Source organism: Schistocerca gregaria, chromosome 3, assembly GCF_023897955.1.
Source record: "Schistocerca gregaria isolate iqSchGreg1 chromosome 3, iqSchGreg1.2, whole genome shotgun sequence".
Taxonomy (NCBI): Eukaryota; Metazoa; Arthropoda; class Insecta; order Orthoptera; family Acrididae; genus Schistocerca; species Schistocerca gregaria.
This window is the reverse complement of record NC_064922.1, coordinates 696,492,507-696,514,968: the sequence shown is the minus strand read 5'-3', so window position 1 is coordinate 696,514,968 and position 22,462 is coordinate 696,492,507. Positions and strand designations below refer to the sequence as shown.

The 22,462-nt window shown below is 44.1% G+C and overlaps 1 protein-coding gene across 1 annotated transcript in view; it reads left to right on the top strand.

The window, feature by feature from the left end:
- Window positions 1–6,764: 6,764 nt before the first annotated feature.
- Window positions 6,765–22,462, top strand: part of LOC126354365 (juvenile hormone esterase-like) — a 103,916-nt gene continuing 88,218 nt past the window's right edge. Inside the window, exon 1 of the mRNA XM_050003949.1 lies at window positions 6,765–7,104. Coding sequence (XP_049859906.1) covers window positions 6,880–7,104 — 225 coding nt within the window. The 5' untranslated portion in view covers window positions 6,765–6,879. The remainder of the gene's footprint in view (window positions 7,105–22,462) is intronic.

The window sequence follows — 22,462 nt, the reverse complement described above, 5'->3', positions numbered from 1 at the left end:
TCCAAGGTGCAGAGAACAACTCTGCCAAAGACTGAGGAAGATGCTTTTTCCTCACCAATATGATTTATTCTGAGGCACTAAGCGTATGCTTCTGCCGCAATCTGAAAAAAGCATGAATTTCATAACAGTGTTAGAACTTAGAGTTGTGGGTTTGTTCTAAACTGTTTGCTTATATAGGAAGTTAAATCTTGAAGAAACGAACTGGTGTTTGCAAATAGCCAAGGAAACTGCCGGAGTAGAAGGAAGAATCTGCTCTCGAGCTTGATAATCTGTCATAACTATATTTAAAGAAAAAAATGAGCTCCTGTTGCTAGTTCATGAATTTTTATTGTTTACGTCCTGTTTCTGAATCCTATAATGCCATCATTCCCCACTTGCTTTCCTCGCACTTGATTTTATTGATAATATGTATTTCACCACCAGTTCATAAGTATTTCACAGGACTATCAAAACCCAATGGTACTCGGTCGCTGTAGCAGAACAGCTTTAGGCGTTGTCATGAGCCGCCAAGACTGTGTTCGTGTCCCCCTTGGTTATCGGTGTTAGTGATGTCTGTAGATTAAGCTACAATAAGTTAGCACTAAGCTGTCTCAAATGACCTCATTGTCAACAAGACGTAAAACAACAACGTAAAAACAACGTAGGCTTCGCATTTTTTGCTTCTCAAATTCAGTGAAACACGACAGTGATAATGTAAATCACCACTGTAGTAGGCCTAAAAGTGGATTTGAGAGAAAAAATATCAGATATTAGAAACTACTGCGAACCGCTAAAGTCAAGAAGGTTGTGTTGAGGTGCGGTTTGACTGTTAAGAAACTGACAGCTTGCGAACACTTTGGGTGGCCAACGGCATCAAGCTCAATATCCCTCGTATACCTCGCCACGGTCGACGCTAAGTTTATCGTGACTACCCTCAAACAAATTCGGCAGAAGAATATTACAGAGTAACAGTCTATGCTCCCCTACTGGACTTCATTATAACTGATTTACGAGATAGATTCTCTGCTGAAACTTTGGACGTGTTCAACCTTTCAGTTTCCAGTCCAGAAAGTGTTGCGAAGATCTCTGCAGGTGAAACTGAAAAAAATGCAGAGTCCCTCACCAACCGCTTCAGTTCGTTGCTTGACGTGGACAAAGGCATTTCTTTTCTTGTGTTACGGGATGAAACGTTGTTGTGGCGAGAGAAATGGAATCAAGAAAAGAAACGACAAAAAGAGCTTCCAACCATCGCCTTTGGCATATTGGCTAGATGTGATAAGGATGCATATCATATAATACGCAAGCTTTTATTGGTCCTGGCAACGCTTCCAGCGACAACTGCATCTGCTGAAAGATCGTTTTCCTCGTTGCGGCACCTGAAAACTTATTTAAGAACATCGATGACTGAAAACCACCTCCTTGGTCTTTCACTTATGCATATTCATTACCAGATTCCGGTAGATGCAGAAAAAGTAATTACAAGATTTTAAAAAAGTGGGCAGAGAAGGAGATTAGAATTTAATATTTAAGAGCAGTATTTTGAATATACATATGTAATATTAAAATTCATTTTATAAATATTTTTTCATTTTTATTTTATTTATTATTTTTTTTACAAGAAGAAAGAAAGAAATTTATTATTGTTATTATTTACATTCATGAGAAAAAACAGCTTATTATGAGCATAAAATGACGTAATTAACAATATGATTTCCTGAACACAATCAAATATCCTTTTATAGCTTTACGCAGTCGTTCTAAAATGGTTCAAATGACTCTGAGAACTATGCGACTTAGCTTCTGAGGTCATCAGTCGCCTAGAACTTAGAACTAATTAAACCTAACTAACCTAAGGACATCACACACATCCAAGCCCGAAGCAGGATTCGAACCTGCGACCGTAGCGGTCGCCCGGCTCCAGACTGTAGCGCCTAGAACCGCAATGGCCACTCCGGCCGGCTTTCCGCAGTCGTATCGTCATTGCTGCGTATAAACACATGCGCGAATTCGATGGTAACGTTCTGTCAAATAGAAGAAATTGGTGAACAAATTTCGAAGATTTAAGAATGGAAACAAATGAACATTAGCATTCATATAGAGTATTTTACATTAGCAGACAAACAGAGTATTTCAAATGCACGTGTCGTATTTGAAGAATATTTTTTAGGTAATGCAGTAAGTTATTCCATTAAACAATTAAACACACTTAACACGTAGCGATACACAATTAAACTAAAAACGGAACATATATATATATATATATATATATATATATATATATATATATATATATATATATATATATATTCCTGGAAATTGAAATAAGAACACTGTGAATTCACTGTCTCAGGAAGGGGAAACTTTATTGACACATTCCTGGGGTCAGATACATCACATGATCACATTGACAGTACCACAGGCACATAGACACAGGCAACAGAGCATGCACAATGTCGGCACTAGTACAGTGTATATCCACCTTTCGTAGCAATGCAGGCTGCTATTCTCCCATGGAGACGATCGTAGAGATGCTGGATGTAGTCCTGTAGAACGGCTTGCCATGCCATTTCCACCTGGCTACTCAGTTGGACCAGCGTTCGTGCTGGACGTGCAGACAGCGTGAGACGACGCTTCATCCAGTCCCAAACATGCTCAATGGGGGACAGATTCGGAGATCTTGCTGGCCAGGGTAGTTGACTTACACCTTCTAGAGCACGTTGGGTGGCACGGGATACATGCGCACGTGCATTGTCCTGTTGGAACAGCTAGTTCCCTTGCCGGTCTAGGAATGGTAGGAGGATGGCTCTGTGACGGTTTGGATGTACCATGCACTATTCAGTGTCCCCTCGACGATCACCAGAGGTGTACGGCCAGTGTAGGAGATCGCTCCCCATACCATGATGCCGGGTGTTGGCAATGTGTGCCTCGGTCGTATGCAGTCCTGATTGTGGCGCTCACCTGCACGGCGCCAAACACGCATACGACCATCATTGGCACCAAGGCAGAAGCGACTCTCATCGCTGAAAATGACACGTCTCCATTCGTCCCTCCATTCACGCCTGTCGCGACACCACTGGAGGCGGGCTGCACGATGTTGGGGCGTGAGCGAAAGACGGCCTAACGGTGTGCGGGACCGTAGCCCAGCTTCATGGAGACGGTTGCGAATGGTCCTCGCCGATACCCCAGGAGCAACAGTGTCCCTAATTTGCTGGGAAGTGGCGGTGCCGTCCCCTACGGCACTGTGGGTCTGACACACCGGTGTCAATGTGTTCTTTTTTCCATTTCCAGGAGTGTATATATGCGCGCTTATAGAGTATTAATGGTTTTATTTAGAATTAATTTTTTGGAACGCAGGTACCAAAAAATTTGCCAAGCCCCCCCCCCCCCCGCCCCCCCGCCCCGACCAACGTCCTGTCCACCCCTGGACGTATTGCGTATTTGTTTTCGTTTTAATGATTTCTCTGCTTCGTCAGCATATACAGCTGGCGTTGTCCTTCACATTCCCAGTCTTACACCAGGATTAGAGGGCAAATCTTTGACAATTTCAATATCTTGTGGTGGCGCAACGCCAGGAAAATCATTAAACAAACGTCGGATGGAAACCACGAAACGGAAGTGAACAGGCAAGAAGCCAATAAAACTATAGTAATCACTAATCCCCAGCTGCAACATGCAGACATATCAGTACTGCACTTGTTTCTACGATGGTAGTAGCAATTTACAATTAAAATCCGTTTGTTAAATTTACTCTGGAGTGCACTCAAAGCGCTTCAAAGTTCAAGTGCTGACATTTAGTACATATGAGTCAGTAAGAGTAGGGGTTACACTTGACAACCGGAATAAATGATTAATTTGTTCCTTTTACAGACACCCATCAAGACTCAGAGGCGACAGTCATTGAACAGTTCAAAGAAATCTTAAGAATCATATCAAATAGATATCCCACTCACACGTGAGGCAATATTGACCCAGCGACTTATCTTAAGAGATAGTATTTGCAGACTTACATTAAGCTTTTGACAATGTTGCCTGTAATATTGCCTTGGAAATTCTGGAGGGAGCAGGCGTGAAAAACAGGAATAGAAAGGCTGTTTGGATCTTGTACAGAAACACACGGCAGTTATAACAGTCGAAGGGCGAGGTTATAGCCTCTCCCGAGGTTATTCAATCTGTACATTGAGCAAGCAGTCAAGAAAAATTGGGAATAAGAATTTATGGAGAGTATATAAAAACTTTATGGTATTCCGATGACATTGTTATTCCGTTAGAAACAGCAAAGTGCTTGGAACAGCAGTTCTTCGGAATGGACAGTATCTTGAAAGAAGAAGATAAAATGAAAATAAACAAAAGTAAATAAGAATAATGGAATGTAGTCGAATTAAATCAGGTGAAGCCGAGGAAATTTGATTGGGAAACGAGATAAAGTAGTAGATGAGATTTGCTTTTTGGGTAGCAAAATAATTGATGATGGTCGAAGTAGATAGGATGTAAAATGTAGACTACCAATGGCAAGAAGAGTATTTCTGAAGGAGAGAGTTACGTTAACATCGAATGTAAATTTAAGTAAGTCTTTCCTGAAAGTATTGGTCTGAAGTGTAACCGTATATGGAAGTGAAACATTGATAATGAACAATTTAGACAAGAAGAGAATAGAGGATTTAGAAATGCGACGCTACAGAAGAACGCTGATAATTAGAGGAGTAGATCACTTAACTAATGAGGAGATACTGAATGGAACTACAAATACGAGAAATTAGTGGCACAACTTGACTAAAATAAAGGATCGATTGATAGAATGCATTATGTGACATCAGATCAGCGGTTTATTACTGGAGGGAAGTGTGTGGGGGTAAAAATTGTAGAGGGAGACTGGGACATTACTACAGTATGAAGGTTCAGAAGACTGTGGGTACTCACAGTTATTTTGAGATGAAGCGGCTTGCAGAGGAGAGAGCAGCTTGCAGATCTGCATCAAATCCGTCTTCGGACTGAAGACCACAACAGTAACAGCAACCCCACTCATAGAATTACACTTGGTGACTTCAATCTACGCTCAGGTATGTTGGCGAAAATACATGTTTAAGGACGGTGCTAGGAGTAAATCGTATTGAATGCTTTGTCCGAAAATTATTTTGAGCAATTAATTCAGGAGCCCATACGAAGTGTAAATGTTTGCGGAACTATACTTAACTTCATAGCAACAAATAATCCTGAACAAATATAGAGCATAATGACGGTTATGGCGATTAGTGACCACAAGGTTCTTGTAGCGAACCTGAATACTGTAACACCCAAATCCACCAAAAGTAAACGAAACTATGTGTATTTAAAAAAGAAATAAAGATCCGCTGGACGCCTTCCTATCTGTGTATCCGTAGATCATGTGTGGTTTCAGTTCAAAGAAGTAATATCTACGGCAGTTGAGAGATACACTGTACAACAAATAAAGCAATAAGGGATGGTGCAGATCTCTGACGGTTACACGAAACGGGTCAACACACTATTGAAGAAGGAATGAAAAACGAGTGCCAAAGTTAAAAGAACACAAAATCGCCTAAGAAACACGAACGTAATGAAAAGTAGCAGAAATGAGAGCAACGAGAAACAGGGTTGATGGTCACGGAATAGATGAGGTTAACGAATCGTGCTACATAGGCAACAGAATAACCAATGACGGACGGAGCAAGGAGGAAATGGTTCAAATGGCTCTGAGCACTATGCGACTTAACTTCTGAGGTCATCAGTGGCCTAGAACGTATAACTAATTAAACCTGACTAACCTGAGGACATCACACACATCCATGCCCGAGGCAGGATTCGAACCTGCGATTGTAGCCGTCGCTCGGTTCCAGATTGTAGCGCCTAGAACCGCTCGGCCACGCCGGCCGGCAGCAAGGAGGACATGAAAAGTAGGCTACCACTGGTTAAAAGGCCATTCTTGACCAAGAGAAGTCCATTAGTATCGAGCATAGGCCTTAATTTGAGGAATACATTTCTGAGATGCACTTTTGCAGTGCAGCATTGTATTGTAGCGAATTATGGATTGTGGAGAAACAGAAACAGAAGAGAGTTGAGGCATTTGTGGCCTGGTGCCACATAAGTATTCTGAAAACTGATAAGTAATGAGGAGATTCTCCAGAGAATATGTAAAACATTGACTAGAAGAAGGAACAGGAGCAACGGTCGCCTGTACCACACCAAGGAGTGTCTTCCCTGGTACCGGAAGGAACTGTTGAGGGGAAAAGCCGTAGCGGAAGTCAGAGATAGAAACACATCCAGCAAATAACTGAGGCCGGCCAATGAGGCCGAGCGGTTCTAGGCGCTGCAGTCTGGAACCGCGCGACCGCTAGGGTCGCAGGTTCGAATCCTGCCTCGGTCATGAATGTGTGGGGCGTTCTTAGGTTACCTAGGTTTAAGTAGTTCTATGTTCTAGGCGACTGATGACCTCAGAAGATAGGTCTCATAATGCTCAGAGCCATTTGAGCCAAATAATTGAGGGCATAAGTTGCAAGTGCTACTCTGAGATGAAATGGTTAACGCAGAAAGGGAATTCGCGGCGTACCGCTCAAACTGTTCAGGACCGGATGGCAAAAAAAAAAAAAAAATAAATAAATAAATAAATAAATAAATAAAAAATTTGGACTGCGAGACAAACTATACGAGAGAACACTAAATGAATCGTTGCTTGCTTCAGACGGCAGATTTCCCTGTCTATTTTCTTTATATGACATAAAAAGCGAAAGCAGTCGCTAACATCTGGCTCGTCAGTGTACGCAGCTTGCTTCATAAGCCGCGCTCTTCAGCAGCGCAAAGAAGTTGGCACGGTGGGAGGTACCTAGTTAGCGGCTCAGCGCCACAACGGAACACAGTTGCGCTGTCGACCGTTTTATCAGACGGGAGATGGCCGCGCGCCTGTACGCTTCGATGACGTCACTGCTGCTGCTGTTGCTGCTGCTGCTGGCAGGCTCGCTGAGCAGGGCGGGCGAGGGAGAGGGCGAGCGCGTGGTGCGGACCCGGCTCGGCGCAGTGCGCGGCGTCTGCAAGGCGTCCAGCGGCGGCCGCCGCTTCCTCGCCTTCTACAACCTGCCGTACGCCAGGCCGCCCGTGGGACCGCTGCGATTCAGGGTGAGCACTCAGAGATGGAGTCTTAAGAAAACCACAACAGCTGTTGTTTCAGGTGCATTAATTAAGCAGCGACCGGTTTCACCGTATGGGAACGCTGTCTGTTGACCAAGTGGGAGCTGTCACCTGAGGCTGTTGGTATAGAATGAAAACAACAGTGCGTTAATACGTGCACCTAACATAACAGCTGTGGTAGTTTTTTTGTGTTCGTATTAATCAGCTGAGGAAGTACAACGTTAGCACTACTCGAATGTGTCTCTTTGCTCGTGCATGGAGCCATAAAGAGCAGTAAGTAAGGCGACCTACATCATTCATAAGACTGCTATGCACTTTGTTGAGCACTTTACTACGCCAGCTGACGTACAGAGTGTAAGGAAAGCTTCAGGTATGTTTTATGGTCTTAACCACATTTAGGAGCACTTGATTACTAGTTCCGGCATGGATAAGCTGTCATCTTCAGAACCTCAGTGTACAGTGTATGAAATCATGCTGTACGATAAACCGCACGTTTTTCTTTGTACCATAGTGTAGGACTCACAGAGACTAAAACATTAAGCCCTTTATAAAATGTATACAGAGTGTTACAAAAAGGTACGGCCAAACTTTCAGGAAACATTCCTCACACACAAATAAAGAAAAGATGTTATGTGGGCATGTGTCCGGAAACGCTTAACATCCATGTTAGAGCTCATTTTAGTTTCGTCAGTATGTACTCCAACGTGGTCAAATTGTAAATTTTCACAATCAATATGTGTGAGCTGACGAGAATCCGCACGCAGTTGTGTGATCACGTCATCAACACAGATTTTCTGTGAACGTTTGGGCAGGCATTGTTGGTGATGTCTTGATTGGGCCCCAAGTTCTTCCACCTACGCTCAATGGAGCACGTTATCATGATTTCATACAGGATACTCTACCTGTGCTGCTAGAACATGTGCTTTACAAGTACGACACAACACGTGGTTCATGTACGATGGAGCTCCCGCACATTTCAGACGAAGTGTTCGTACGCTTCTGAACAACAGATTCGGTGACCGATGGATTGGTAGAGGCGGACCAATTCCATGTCCTCCACGCTCTCCTGACCTCAACCCTCTTGACTTTCATTTATGGGGGCATTTGAAAGCTCTTGTCTACGCAACCACGGTACCAAATGTAGAGACTCTTCGTGCTCGTATTGTGGACGGCTGTGATACAATACGCCATTCTCCAGGGCTGCATCAGCGCATCAGGGATTCCATTCGACGGAGGGTGGATCATGTATTCTCGCTAACGGGGGACATTTTGAACATTTCCTGTAACAAAGTGTTTGATGTCACTCTGGTACGTTCTGTTGCTGTGTGTTTCCATTTCATGATTAACGTGAATAGAAGAGAAGTAATAAAATGAGCTCTAACATGGAAAGTAAGCGTTTACGGACACATGTCCACATAACATATTTTCTTTCTTTGTGTGTGAGGAATGTTTCCTGAAAGTTTGGTGGAACCTTTTTGTAACACCCTGTATATGTCCTCGTAGCAGCACAATCATACATGTGTGACACATCAGGAAGTGACAAATGTATCTGAACTGACTGCCAGCACACGTGTGTGACTGTGTTGCGATGTTAATGTTTTACTCTCTTTCCAGCATGATTTCAAAACCTAAACCGAAGATCTGAAGACGGCATCTTAGCCCTGCCGAAACTACTAATCCAGTATAACTACATGTCATCAAGGCAATAAAAACTTCATTTTTTTTTCATTGAATTCATGATCGGTCTCCAGCTGACAATGCCAGGTATTCATGATATACAGAGTGTTAAAAAGAAAAGAAAGAAAAAAACCGGACGAGTGTGAGTAGGACTTGCTCTCTGAGTGTCCCGTAAAAATTTAGTTATGAATGTAGAGGGTGTTCAGAGACAGTCTGAAAAGCTTGTAAATGGACTTTCAGGGTACACCACTCTGTCCTCAGTCCTAATCCGTGTACGAGTATACCCTGTCTTCACGTGCTGGATAAGCATTTTAGCGAGGGGTAGGGGGTTATATAGTGCTAGCTATATTTTCCAGATTCCCTTTTGACACACTGTCAATCGGTAAAATTACTCACACAGGGGAGCAAAATAATGATTAGATTGTAGTCAGATCGTCCCGAAAGACAAATCACGATACCAAAAAGGTATTTTTGAAATAGGTATCATGACAACATTTTATTGGAGCTGTTTTGCGAATGAAACCTTTGATTAAAGTATTGGGATCTGTAACGAAGATTGAACATTAAAAATAACCCAAGAAACTTATCAGCAAGGAATGTATCTCTTCATCTTCAGTTTGTGACGTCGGCATGTGTACCTGAGATATCTTTGTCGGGTTTGGTTTGGTGTCGAATCCACTGAGAACAACTCTATATCTGAACTGTTGACAGCAACTCATTTTCTGATTACTGTCCTATTCATAACGAATCCCACTCCAGTTAAACCATTTTATGCAGCTGTTGATACTACAACATATTCGTCTGACCACAAATTCTTATCATCTCTCCAGTTCACTTCACTGGCCCTCACTGCATGTGTACTGAACCTTTGGAGTTCGTTTTTCAGATCTTCCTGCTTTCCTAGTATTTCAAAACTTTTCGAGTTCCATTGCCCCGACTAGTAGAATGTTATTCCAGTGTCGGTTATTTCATATTTCCCTCATAGTCACCTCCTCTTCGGCAGAGCTTCCCCTCCCCACTGGGGACTGATCCGGAATCTTATGCCAATGGAGAGATGTTCTTGATGATGATCATTACATGTCTCGTGTCCTATGGATTTCTACAGAGGATATATTCGGTCTCCAGGAGTGTCGTAACATTCTAGCAAGGAATGTATTATAGAATTCTACAGCTGACCGATGTAAAGAGATTCAGGTATATAGTTTTGTACGTCTGTACGACGACCACAGACAACGGGAAAGACTTGTGCTTTTTTCCAATCATTAGGAACGCTTCTCTCCACCACTGACCTTCGGTGCACTGCTGCTGAAAGAGGGGCAAGTTCTTTTGCATATGCTTTGCAGAATGGTGTTCCATCAGATCTAATGCACTTTCCTGTGTGGATTGATTTCAATTGTCTTTTTTTAATCCCAATGTCACTTATTACAATGTTTTTGTGACGATTTATAAGGGGAACAACAGGGCGATCAGTTTTGATACAAATTGTTTAGTATTTCGGCTTTCACTGTGTCATTCTCGTTTTCGATGCCACTATCGTGATGGTGCTTGGAGAGATGACGTAGATTCGTTAACTGATTTAACATAACACGAAAACTTCCTAGGATTTTCTGTCAGGTAGGTAGATGGAATTTACACACATCAAAAAACGTTTATCATTATTCTGGTTCCCAGAACTCCTGAAGATAGACGTTGACTGCGGATATTTTATCACAGACACAGACCTTTTGACTGTTCACAAATGTCACTAAACCTGCCCAAAGACGAAAATAACCATGCATGACCAGTGCTTATTAGACCCCCAGGTCTTACAGACAATCAGTTTCAGTCATTCCACCAGGGAGGAGTTAGTCATACTCAAAAGTATCCGAACGACCTGAATTTCATTTCGCCTGCTTCGCATGCAACCGGCATAACGCATCTGTCTAGCAGGTCCTCTAATCGCTCCTTGGTACAGTCGTTTGACTATTGAAAATGGTTCCAACAAGTCACCACTAGAAAACACTGCTCTGTATCGCAGTAACTCATGATGTAAAGTAATACCACGATGCTACAAATATCAGGGAACACCTTATCACAGATAAGACTGTCCTTAAGGCTTGTAAGCACACATTTATTACAATAAATGACATACCTGAAATGTTACCATTCTCATTATTACGACAGATAGGTAATGCACGTAGTAAGTTCGTCGTATTCATGATTTCCTCTTCAAAGTAACATTCAGTACTTATGATTTAACACAAAAGGATATTAAAAATTTAAGTTATCCACGAGCACCTAGTTGAGAATACGTATGAACTTCAAATGACACGACGAACCGTCTCGTTCTGCATATGGATTCAAACCCATGTCAGGCAGACTAAGCAAAGATTCCGTTACTGACGCAAACTGACAGTCATTCCTGATTAGGCATACAGACAGTGATATACCTCGATTTTAGACAGTATCAGTTAGCAAATATCATCTTTAAATTACATAACTTAAACACTGTTAACGGACGCGAATTCCTACCCAGCATGTCTTGTCCCTGTTAACGAACTACGAGAGATGGTAAATATCGCTTCTTCACAAGTAACTTACTTGTGTTGGACAGGGATTCGAACCAAGAACCTAATCGGATTAATATCGAAACACAACCAACTGTGACATATCGGATTTGCTTGCCAGTAGCTAGATGTTTTAACTGAAATGACGAGAAGAAACATTAATTTTCTCCTTCCCAGAACTCCAACCCGGAACCTATCGCTGTTATATTCTAGAGAAAACGAAAGTTAAATATGGGTTTGTTGCACCAGCAGTGACATGTGAGCATGTTTCAACTAGAAATAATATGACGAAGTGTTTAGTGCTCTCTGGGAATAGAGCCCCACACATATCGTTGTTGACTACACGCAAAGAGACGTCCGCTACCGAATTTTTCTCCACCAGCAGCACGGAATAACATCGTGAACTTACAGTGATCTCGCAAATAGTTCTGTGTCCCACTGGGAGTCAAAAACGTCAGATATCGTTAGTGTCGACAACGTATGAAAAAGCATTAAAAATCAGAATTATTATCCACCAGCAGATAGGTGCTCTCATGCTAGACCGTGATAATACATAATGAAATCTTTAGTGCCGGGCCAGGATTCGAACCCATTCACACGTAATATGTGGAGATGTTGAGGAATCTGCAGTTTTGAGCAAACAACAAATTGTAGCCGAGCTGTATTGCGACGAAGGGATCAAATTCCGCGTCAAGGGCGGTCTGAGTTGCATTCTCAGTTCAGAACCAATTTTGTCGACATACAGAAGCTCAGATAAAAGATGAAGTAAGTGTCCTGTGACACTACATAGCGTTTGTATCCTCACTAGAAATAAATAACTAACATAAGAAAGGTTAATGGTGATAGAGTTTCTACATGTCGCCACTCCAGACTTTATTGTGGTTCAACCTAACGTCTACTTGGCAGAGAAGGAATATCATCTTTAATGTGAATTTCAGACCACACTGCCATTATATCTTCTTCACTTGGTGTAGTCAAAAGAGAATGGAATCTTTCTCTCCCTATCTAAAATCATTGACAGAAGTGGTAATCGAACCCAGACCATAGGTATAAGAACCTACCATCACTCCAACAGATCACCAAACCCTGTTTCCTGTGACTCATTTTTCTATTTGCAACGGCGTTGCGCCACACTGGATGAGAATTCTGACACACAGGCTCCCTGTAGTAAATTGCAGCATGTTCAGTAAATTAATTTACTTGGTTGACCGAATCACCATGAACTAGCTGCCTCGGCTACCCAGTGCATACATTCGACTGTATTTTGTAATTACCGAAATAAAATCACGTAACTGCGACCTACACAGAAATGCCAACAGTGTAGGATGCACACATTATTTTTTTTTTAGTTTTATGTTGTGCTCGACTATCGGCGAGGCACGAAAACGCCTGTGAATGAGTTTCCTAGTTTTGAGTACCACGTAAATTAAAAAAAAAATAATAAGTATGAGCAATGTAAAACACGGAAGGGGCACCGTACCAAGGCATTCTGTCTAGATTTGTGACGTCTGCTGCATTAAAACAGTAGAGTAGCACACAGCGCGATTGGGTAGCAGGCATCAGATAAATCGCGAATGACGTCTAAGCTCTTCCCACTACGCAAATATCTGTGTGACAGCCATCAGACAATCCGCGAATGGCGTTTAAGCTCTTCGTAATAGAGAAATATCACAAAAAATTGACAAAATACAGAGTTGTGACATTTACCTAGCGATTACTACATACCCACGAAATACTGGCTTGGTACGTTAAAACATTCTTAAACTGAGAACACAGTCGGACATTTTCCTCGTCTTTTCTCATCTCTGCGAAAAGTCTGCTCGGAATTATTGTGTAAGAATGGATATGGCTACAAATGCCTTAATCGCACCTTAGGGAACTGCAATCATAATAAAGGTTTTGCTTTTCTAGGAAAGTTAAAATGTCAGTCTATCAGATTTCTCTGTTGATATTTACCTCACGCTGTATAGGGCCATCTATAAGTTATCCTGTACTGAGTTGCACTACTTATTATTGCTCAGTACTACAGGAAAGATAACTGCATACACACTATGTAATGTGATAAACCACAGTGGAAGTCAGAGCTGAGGGCAGAGCGCCAAGACAAAGAGGCAACCCAGAGCGACCGCATTTCAACCGCTCCTTCACCTCCTCCCTTCCCCCCAACTCCCCTGATTGTCGGACAAGCACGTTATTGTCGAAGAGCTGTGCAGTGGTATAACATACAGTTTGCGCTGATCGATATGGTATCGCTGACACTGCGAATCTGCTATTGCCGACCGACCATTTGACCTGTCTGCTTCCAGATCGTCCGCGAGTTCAGGCAGCCCAACACTCTTAACACCTGCACGAAACGGATCTGTGACTATGATAATAAGGTAGCTCTGCGTCTGGTAATGTATCGTTGGACTACTTGTTCTCCATGGATGGCACATCGCAGCCTGACGTGTTCACAGGGACAACTGTGTTCGCCAGCCAGCCATGTTGTAGGCCAGGCTGTAACGCGACGCTTTTCCGACACATCACCAGCAGCCAGTGCAGTAGTGCCAGTGTAGTGCTATCACCTTCAAGAGCAGGCCGGAGGTCGGCACACTGCCAGATACCGTTGCAACATTTGTGACTCACTCTCTGTCGACGCTAGCAGCACTCAAATGTGATGGATCTAACAAACAGCAGTGAAGAGGTATCGATGCACTCCCTTCTTCTGCCGCACCTGTATCCGTCTTCAATACCACATTACAGTTGATGTCAGAAGTTCTGCTGAACACGGACAACTAGAAGACAGCAGCCAATGCCATGGTTCGGCAGCAGGAACATTCTACGCAGCAGTTTCAGTATGTGCCTATTTTAGTGTCGTTTTGGGCATGTACGGTTGTCTCTGTATTCTTTCTTCGTCTATTTTTATGTTCTGAGTATTCGATTTAGTTATGGAGGTAGTAAGTAACAATACGAATGAAAAAGTACTAGGTCAGAGTGCGATTCAGCAGGTGATAGATAAGCACGAGGGACGTTCAGTAAATGAAGAGATACTTTTTTCTCGGCCAGTTTCGGTTGAAACAAATCGTAATTTGTTGTGGGACATCATCCAATATTCCTGTTTGAACGCCGGTAGTTTCATGAAGTTCTGATTGCTGGCAGCCCTATACGTAGCTTTCAAAATGCCGTCCGTAACGGAGGTGCCGTCCAAGCTGTGAGCTGTCATTGAGTTTCTTTTGCCGTGTAATCAGTACATCGCACATATTCAAAGGGACTTGCAGAATGCCTATTGAAACCCGTCTGTGAAAAAAAGCACGATGAGTTGGACGAGTCGTCTCTCTCATCTGTACAATGCGGTCCGCCACCGTTAGCTGAGTGGCCAGGGCGACGGAATGCTACGCCTAGGGGCCCTGGTTCGATTCCCGTCTGAGGCAGGAGATTTTCTCCGCTCAGGGACTGGGTCATTCTGTTGTCCTCATCATCCTTTCATCCCCATCTCCGACGCGCAGGTCGCCCAATGTGGCGTCAAATGCAATAAGAACTTGCCCTCGGTGGCCGAACTTCCCCGAATGGGAGACTGACAGCGCACAATGCCGTACACCCATTTCCATTTCAACAACGCCGCAGAATTCTGTCCGATCTCCCGCTTGCCAGCTACTATAACTCCGGCAATGTTGGAACGTCTGGACACTCTCGTTCGATGTGATCGACGGATCACAATCAAACACCTCATTTCTGAACCACACGTCTCTGTTGGTCATGGTGACACACTCGTCCACCAACTGGGGTACTCAAAGGTGTATGGCCCCTGTTTTACTAGCTGCTTAACAGAAGAAAATAAAGAGGAATGCACGAGCATCGGTGCGGAATTGCTTGCGCGTTCTGAGGCTGATCGTGACAATTTTTTGTTCGACATCATCACAATCGATGAAACATGGGTTCATCATTTCGAAACAGAAACAAAACGGCAATCCGTGGAGTGGCGCAGTACCACCTCAGCTCCATATAAAAAGTTGGTACCCGCACCCTAAACCGGTAGAAGCATAGCGACGGTCTTTTGGGATTCCGAAGGGATATTCTGTTTGCTACAAAGTGATGCAACGATCAACTCTGAAGTGTATTCTGCTACCATCAGGAAACTGATAAAACGACATCAGCATGTTCATTGCCACAAAAATACAAACGAACTTCTTCTTCTTCCCAAAGACAACGCGAAACCTCACACTAGTCGGTGCCCCAGAGAGGAGCTCGCAGAACGTCATTCGACCGTTGTCCCTCATCCACGCTACAGCCTGGATCACGCACTTTCCATCTGTTTGGCCCAATGAAGTAAGAATCCTTGGGAACGAGTGGATGATGGGGATTTTATTGATGGAGCAAGGCGTTGGTTCCGACGATGACTTTCTGGAGTGGTACCATCTGGACATACAGGCCCTGTCAGTGAAGAGGCATAAGGTCATCTTACTGAACCGAAACTAAGTTGAAGAACAGGATCTCGTAACCGAAAGAGATGGGAAGAACTGGTGTATTGTAATCCTGAATAGAACCAACCTGTTATCTGAATATGAATATGCTGTATTCCGTATTGAACAGTCAGTGTAGTTCGGTTGCAGGCAGATTTACGCCAGCTAAGGAAAGAAAGAAGGGAATGGTCACATCCTAATGAACCTATGATACTAGCAGCGCTTTAGTGCCACTCTGTTAGCTGGGAAATCAGGGGAAGATTGCTTCGTGTTTCTTGATATATAATTTAGGTACATCCACCAGTTTGGGAAATTGGAATAATGAGCTGTTATTTACACTTGCTTAACTGAAGTTTGTGGGAGATGCTAGGGCATATTCAATGTGCACTGGAAATTAAGAGAAACAAAGTCATCTTATGATTCGAGCGAAGAATTAGTGGACAAATAGAGGAAAAAAATACAACGAGATGCTACTGTGTGCAGTTTAACGGGATACTTGATAACCACAGGGATTTGGACTGCATTCATGAAATTAAATGGCTCTGAGCACTATAGAACCTAATATCTGAGGTCATCAGTCCCCTGGACTTAGAACTAACTAACCTAAGGACACCACACACAAAATGTCTTCTCTCAGAGGCAATTAGAGAGATCACCGGGTCCCAAGCCTTGTCCAGTTGAAAACCGCCATCACGATTTATAAGATTTTGCGCTAGGCGTATCTCCTCAGTTTCTTTAATTACTGAATCCCAGAAAGTTTCGCTGGCAGAAAAATCCATAGCGTGTCCTGTGGTAATACTGTGCTGAGCTACGGCCGACTTACTGGGCTGTGAAAGGGGAGTGTGGCGTTCGTGTTCAACGCACCTTTCATGTAGTGTGTGTGTCGTTGGACCGATGTAAGCTTTGCCACATTGGCAAGGAATTTTATAGATCTCGGCCTTCCGCAGACCCAGATCGTCCTTCACTGAACCAAGAAGGGCACTAATCATCACCGGTGGCCGGAAGATCACTTTAAATTGATGTTTCTTTAGAATCCTGCCTAATTTAGATGAAAGGTTGCCGACGTATGGAAGAAACGCCCTGGACTTGAATAGCTTCTTATCTTCTTGATTTTGTAGGTGGTCACGTTTCTTCCTTCTCAGCGCTGTTCTAATCTGATGTGAAGAGTAACCATTACCTCTGAACACCGACTCTAAATGTTCCGGCTCGTTTGTGAGGCTGTCTCCATCAGAAACAACATGAGCCCGGTGCACCAACGTTCTAAGGATGCCGGTAGTTTGTGCAGGATGATGGCAACTCGACTCTTGCAGGTAAAGGTCCGTATGTGTTGGCTTACGGTAGACAGAATGCCCTAATAACCCATCCACTCTCTTAGTAACCAACACGTCCAAAAACGGCAAGCAACTATCCTTCTCTACTTCCATCGTAGACTGGATGTTCTTGTGGATTGCATTCAGATGTTGCAGGAACAGTGGCAGTTCTTCTTCACCATGGGGCCGCACTACAGAAGTGTCACCTAAATATCGCCACAAAACTTTCGGTTTGAGTTCTGCCGAGTCTAGTGCCCTTTCCTCAAAGTCTTCCATAAAAAACTACCAAAAGGGAGACACTCACCTGAAGATGGCTGGACGATTGCCAGCCTAAATATTGTGGCAAGAAGTCAACGTGATCCGGCTGCAATCCCGAAATCTCATCGAACATTCAATACGCCGGGAAAACTTCAAGAATCACAATGTCCTGCATTGTTCGTATGGATTTTCCAAAGGTTGTGAATGAAGCAGTAGAAAGCGCGACAGCACTGGCAGAAACTGATGTGGTCATCAAAACACGGGAAGATAAAGTCACATTTAATACATATATAAATGGGTTAGATGTAGTCATGCAGGGCATATGAGGCATAAGTGCAAGGAACAACAGTGTCAAATATGTACACATTTAAGACGTTGTGAACGGAACTTCAGTAATAATGGTTTACAGAGACAGGAAAAGTGGTTAAGGGTGGACCTTCCCGCTGAGTCAGTCAGGGTGCGGTGTGTCCATCGTACAACGTTTCCATTGAAGGTTATCACATGTCACCTCTGTGTGGGAACAGCGAAAGGCATTTTTTTGACTGATTATGTGAGAGGACGGATTTGGAAATTATGATTACATACAGGATCTCAAGAACCTGTGGCAAATATGAGTATCCTAGCTAATGTACCAATAAACCCACTACACTGGAGATTAAGCAGCATAGGGGAGGGCGTCATGTTGGTTAACTCTGTTTAGTGGATTCACAGTTGAGCGGGGGTGGGGTGGGGGTTGGGGAGGGGGAACAAATGTCTGGCTTAATGCAGAAGTCCTCCCTATGATTGACAGAGGCTACCAAATCATACCCGATTTAGATTTCCTTGTTGTGCATCAAGCCAGAGGTGACTTAGAGCGGCATATAGTAGAACTGGACGCAACCCCATTTCATTTCGTTTTTACGGGCAGAAAATCATTACTGTCGCTAGGATAACTCCAGGCCAGGGGTGGCCACCTTAATTGTGTGCAAGATCCCTTAAAGGCAATTCGCGGAGTATAATACCGAAACGACTGGAAAATGAATATGGTGTGACGTAATGCCTGGTCTGCTTGTTAACTCTTAATCTGTTTTGAACCTTTGCTTGAGAACGAAAAGTCATAAAATGCACAATATTTTCCATGTCGTTGTCCTACATACAGGAAATAAATGGAAGCAGTGTTGTTCCTGTCACCAATGATAATTTTAATTATTAAGAGATGGATCAATCATTTTGCACTCTGATAGACCACCTGGAAGCATTGGAAGGGGGTTAGTTAGATAGGAATTCCAAACTAGTCCATGCAACGCTAGGGCAGCCTGTCAATTAACCATACTCAGGAAGAAAGTATCAATTCAAGAGAGATAGGAGAAGGTGTAAATGGAGAGACTATTGGAAGAACACATGGTGTTACTTGATCCTCCTGGATCATTACCTGCGACACCGCTAGCTTTCTATCTTACTCGAAATGAGAGTGAGTTGGCTGTCTACAGAGAAGTACACAGACTTCCACACTATTTGTAAACACTCGCAGAAGAGTTTATAAATCAACAACTTCACGATGTTATCATAGAAGAGAATAATAGTCCGTGGTCTGCATGGGTTGTCATTGCTCCAAAGACATCATCAGATGGCAGTAAGGCATTTATACGTTGCAGTGACTCTATATATAGGGTGATTATAATTAAAGTTAAACCGGTGAAGAAATAACACCACTGATCAGAATGACGTCAAACTGCAACGGAATATTATCGGAGAAGGGAGAAAACGTATGGCAGAAGAAAAATAAATAGTTACAAAATCTAGGAATAGATGGCATGTTGACTACAAATGACAAGTGAATAATACAACAACGCCTAAGGTGTAAGTTTGACATTAAACAAACTGTACTACTCAGGGTGCACGGGTGTACAGGTGTGATACTGTTAGCTACATAAGCCCCTAAGCCCATTCACCAAGGCAAGGTTATATCACATCCGATGGGAAAAATCGGTTTTTAAGTGTTCTGAGGCCGAAAACCGCATAAAAAGCATCACTCACATCGGTTTTAAATTGTCCTGAGGTCAAAAATCGCCTAAAAACATCAATGACAACGGTTCTTAATAATCCTGAGGCCAAAAACCGCATAAAAATCATCAATGAAAATCAAATCGGATTATTAATTTCGGTGTCTGTGGCGCAAAACATGTTCAATATGCTGTCGACCGTTTTCTGCAACAAGTTGAAATCGGGAAATAGCATCCACAACTGATCCAAGTGGTTCTTGGGCTACGTTCAGAATGTGTTGCGCAATGCGTGCCTTCAATGCAGCTAAGTTTTTAATCTGGAATACTGAACACATCTTTCAGATGCCCCAACGGCCAGAAGTCACACGGATTAAGATTAGGTGATTAGGACGGCCACGCTGTAGGGAAATGGCGGCTGATAATTCTAGCATTTCTGAAACCGCGCTTTAGCTGCTGCTTAAATACACTCCTGGAAATTTAAATAAGAACACCTTGAATTCATTGTCCCAGGAAGGGGAAACTTTATTGACACATTCCTGGGGTCAGATACATCACATGATCACACTGACAGAACCACAGGCACATAGACACAGGCAACAGAGCATGCACAATGTCGGCACTAGTACAGTGTATATACACCTTTCGCAGCAATGCAGGCTGCTATTCTCCCATGGAGACGATCGTAGAGATGCTGGATGTAGTCCTATGGAACGGCTTGCCATGCCATTTCCACCTGGCGCCTCAGTTGGACCAGCTTTCGTGCTGGACGTGCAGACCGCGTGAGACGACGCTTCATCCAGTCCCAAACATGCTCAATGGGGTACAGATCCGGAGATCTTGCTGACCAGGGTAGTTGACTTACACCTTCTAGAGCACGTTGGGTGGCACGGGATACATGCGGACGTGCATTGTCCTGTTGGAACAGCAAGTTCCCTTGCCGGTCTAGGAATGGTAGAACGATGGGTTCGATGACGGTTTGGATGTACCATGCACTATTCAGTGTCCCTTCGACGATCACCAGAGGTGTACGGCCAGTGTAGGAGATCGCTCCCCACACCATGATGCCGGGTGTTGGCCCTGTGTGCCTCGGTCGTATGCAGTCCTGATTGTGGCGCTCACCTGCACGGCGCCAAACACGCATACGACCATCATTGGCACCAAGGCAGAAGCGACTCTCATCGCTGAAGACGACACGTCTCCATTCGTCCCTCCATTCACGCCTGTAGCGACACCACTGGAGGCGGGATGCACGATGTTGGGGCGTGACCGGAAGACGGCCTAACGGTGTGCGGGACCGTAGCCCAGCTTCATGGAGACGGTTGCGAATGGTCCTCGCCGATACCCCAAGAGCAACAGTGTCCATAATTTGCTGGGAAGAGGCGGTGCGGTCCCTACGGCACTGCGTAGGATCCTACGGTCTTGGCGTGTATCCGTGCGTCGCTGCGGTCCGGTCCCAGGTCGACGGGCACGTGCACCTTCCGCCGACCACTGGCGACAACATCGATGTACTGTGGAGACCTCACGCCCCACGTGTTGAGCAATTCGGCGGTACGTCCACCCGGCCTCCCGCATGCCCATTATACGCCCTCGCTCAAAGTCCGCAACTGCACATACGGTTCACGTCCACGCTGTCGCGGCATGCTACCAGTGTTAAAGACTGCGATGGAGCTCCGTATGGCACGGGAAACTGGCTGACGCTGACGGCGGCGGTGCACAAATGCTGCGCAGCTAGCGCCATTCGACGGCCAACACCGCGGTTCCTGGTGTGTCCGCTGTGCCGTGCGTGTGATCATTGCTTGTACAGCCCTCTCGCAGTGTCCGGAGCAAGTATGGTGGGTCTGACAGACCGGTGTCAATGTGTTCTTTTTTCTATTTCCAGGAGTGTAGATTTGCAGTGTGCGGACGTGCACCATCTTGCATTAAAATGATCCTATCCACACATTCACGCTGTGGGAGAGTTGCAATGACGGTGATACGCAGAAGACACTCATATCTCTTACCAGTGACAGTACAGGTAACAGGACCGGAAGCACCTGTCTCTTCGAAAAAATATGGCCCTCTGGTAAATGATGCCGTAAACCCGCATCATAGAGGGACCTTTTCGTAATGAAGTGGTATTGGTCGATTTGCGTGTGGATTTTCTGTTGCCGGTATTCGACAATTCTGTGTATTAATATATCCTGTCAGATGGAAGTGGGCTTCGTCTGTCCACAAAATCCTCCACGGGAAACCATTATCCACTTCCAGGCGAGCAAGAAATTCAAAAACAAAGGTATCTCTTGCTGGCAGTTCAGCAGGAAGCATCTTGTGCACATGGGTAATTTTGAATGGATAGCAATGAAGGGTGTTCCGTAGGATTTTACGCACCGTGCTCACGGGTTTGTCCAATGATCGGGCGATTCTTCGTGCACGCCATTCGTCTCCTCCTCCATTGCTGTGGCTACTGCTTTCACTGTCATAGAACCAATTCACTTCCTTCCTCTTCCAGGTTACACACCCAAAGAACCTGTCTTTTCGAATATCCGAATCATTCTTTCCAGCCCCTCGGCAGTCATCGGACCAACACCTTCTTTCAAACCCTTCAGTGTCCGGAACTTCTGCAGAGCGACACACAGTCATCATTCCTGTAATAGAGCCTTACAAGCAGGGCGCGAGCCTGCATTAGGACAGTCACGGCGAACGTTGCAGACGCAAAAGGAGGAAAAGCCATGTAGCCTGCGTGTTTATTCCAACTTCAATGGGTCGTGCGCATGACAGGTGTTTTCATTTACATATTCTGACACATACGGCCCCACCTAGTGATCTATTTTCACACTATTGTTTTTCTTCTGCTGTAGGTTTTCCACCTTCTCTAATTATATTCCGTTGCAATTTGACGTCATTCTGATCAGTGGTGTTATTTCTACAGTGTTTTGAAAGTTTAACTTTAATTACGTGGCTTGACTGAAAAATAATGCCTCCACCTTCGTAACTCTTCAACAGCTGGCAGCATTGGTATGCGGCAGGTACTGGCTTGTTCCGTAGCCTCTTCTCTACAGCTCCAGTTGGCGGGAAGCCTTAGCATTGAAAGATTGTGTAGTAACAGTGTAAAGTATGGAACCCTGCTCAGACGGTCGGTCAATTAGATATAAGCA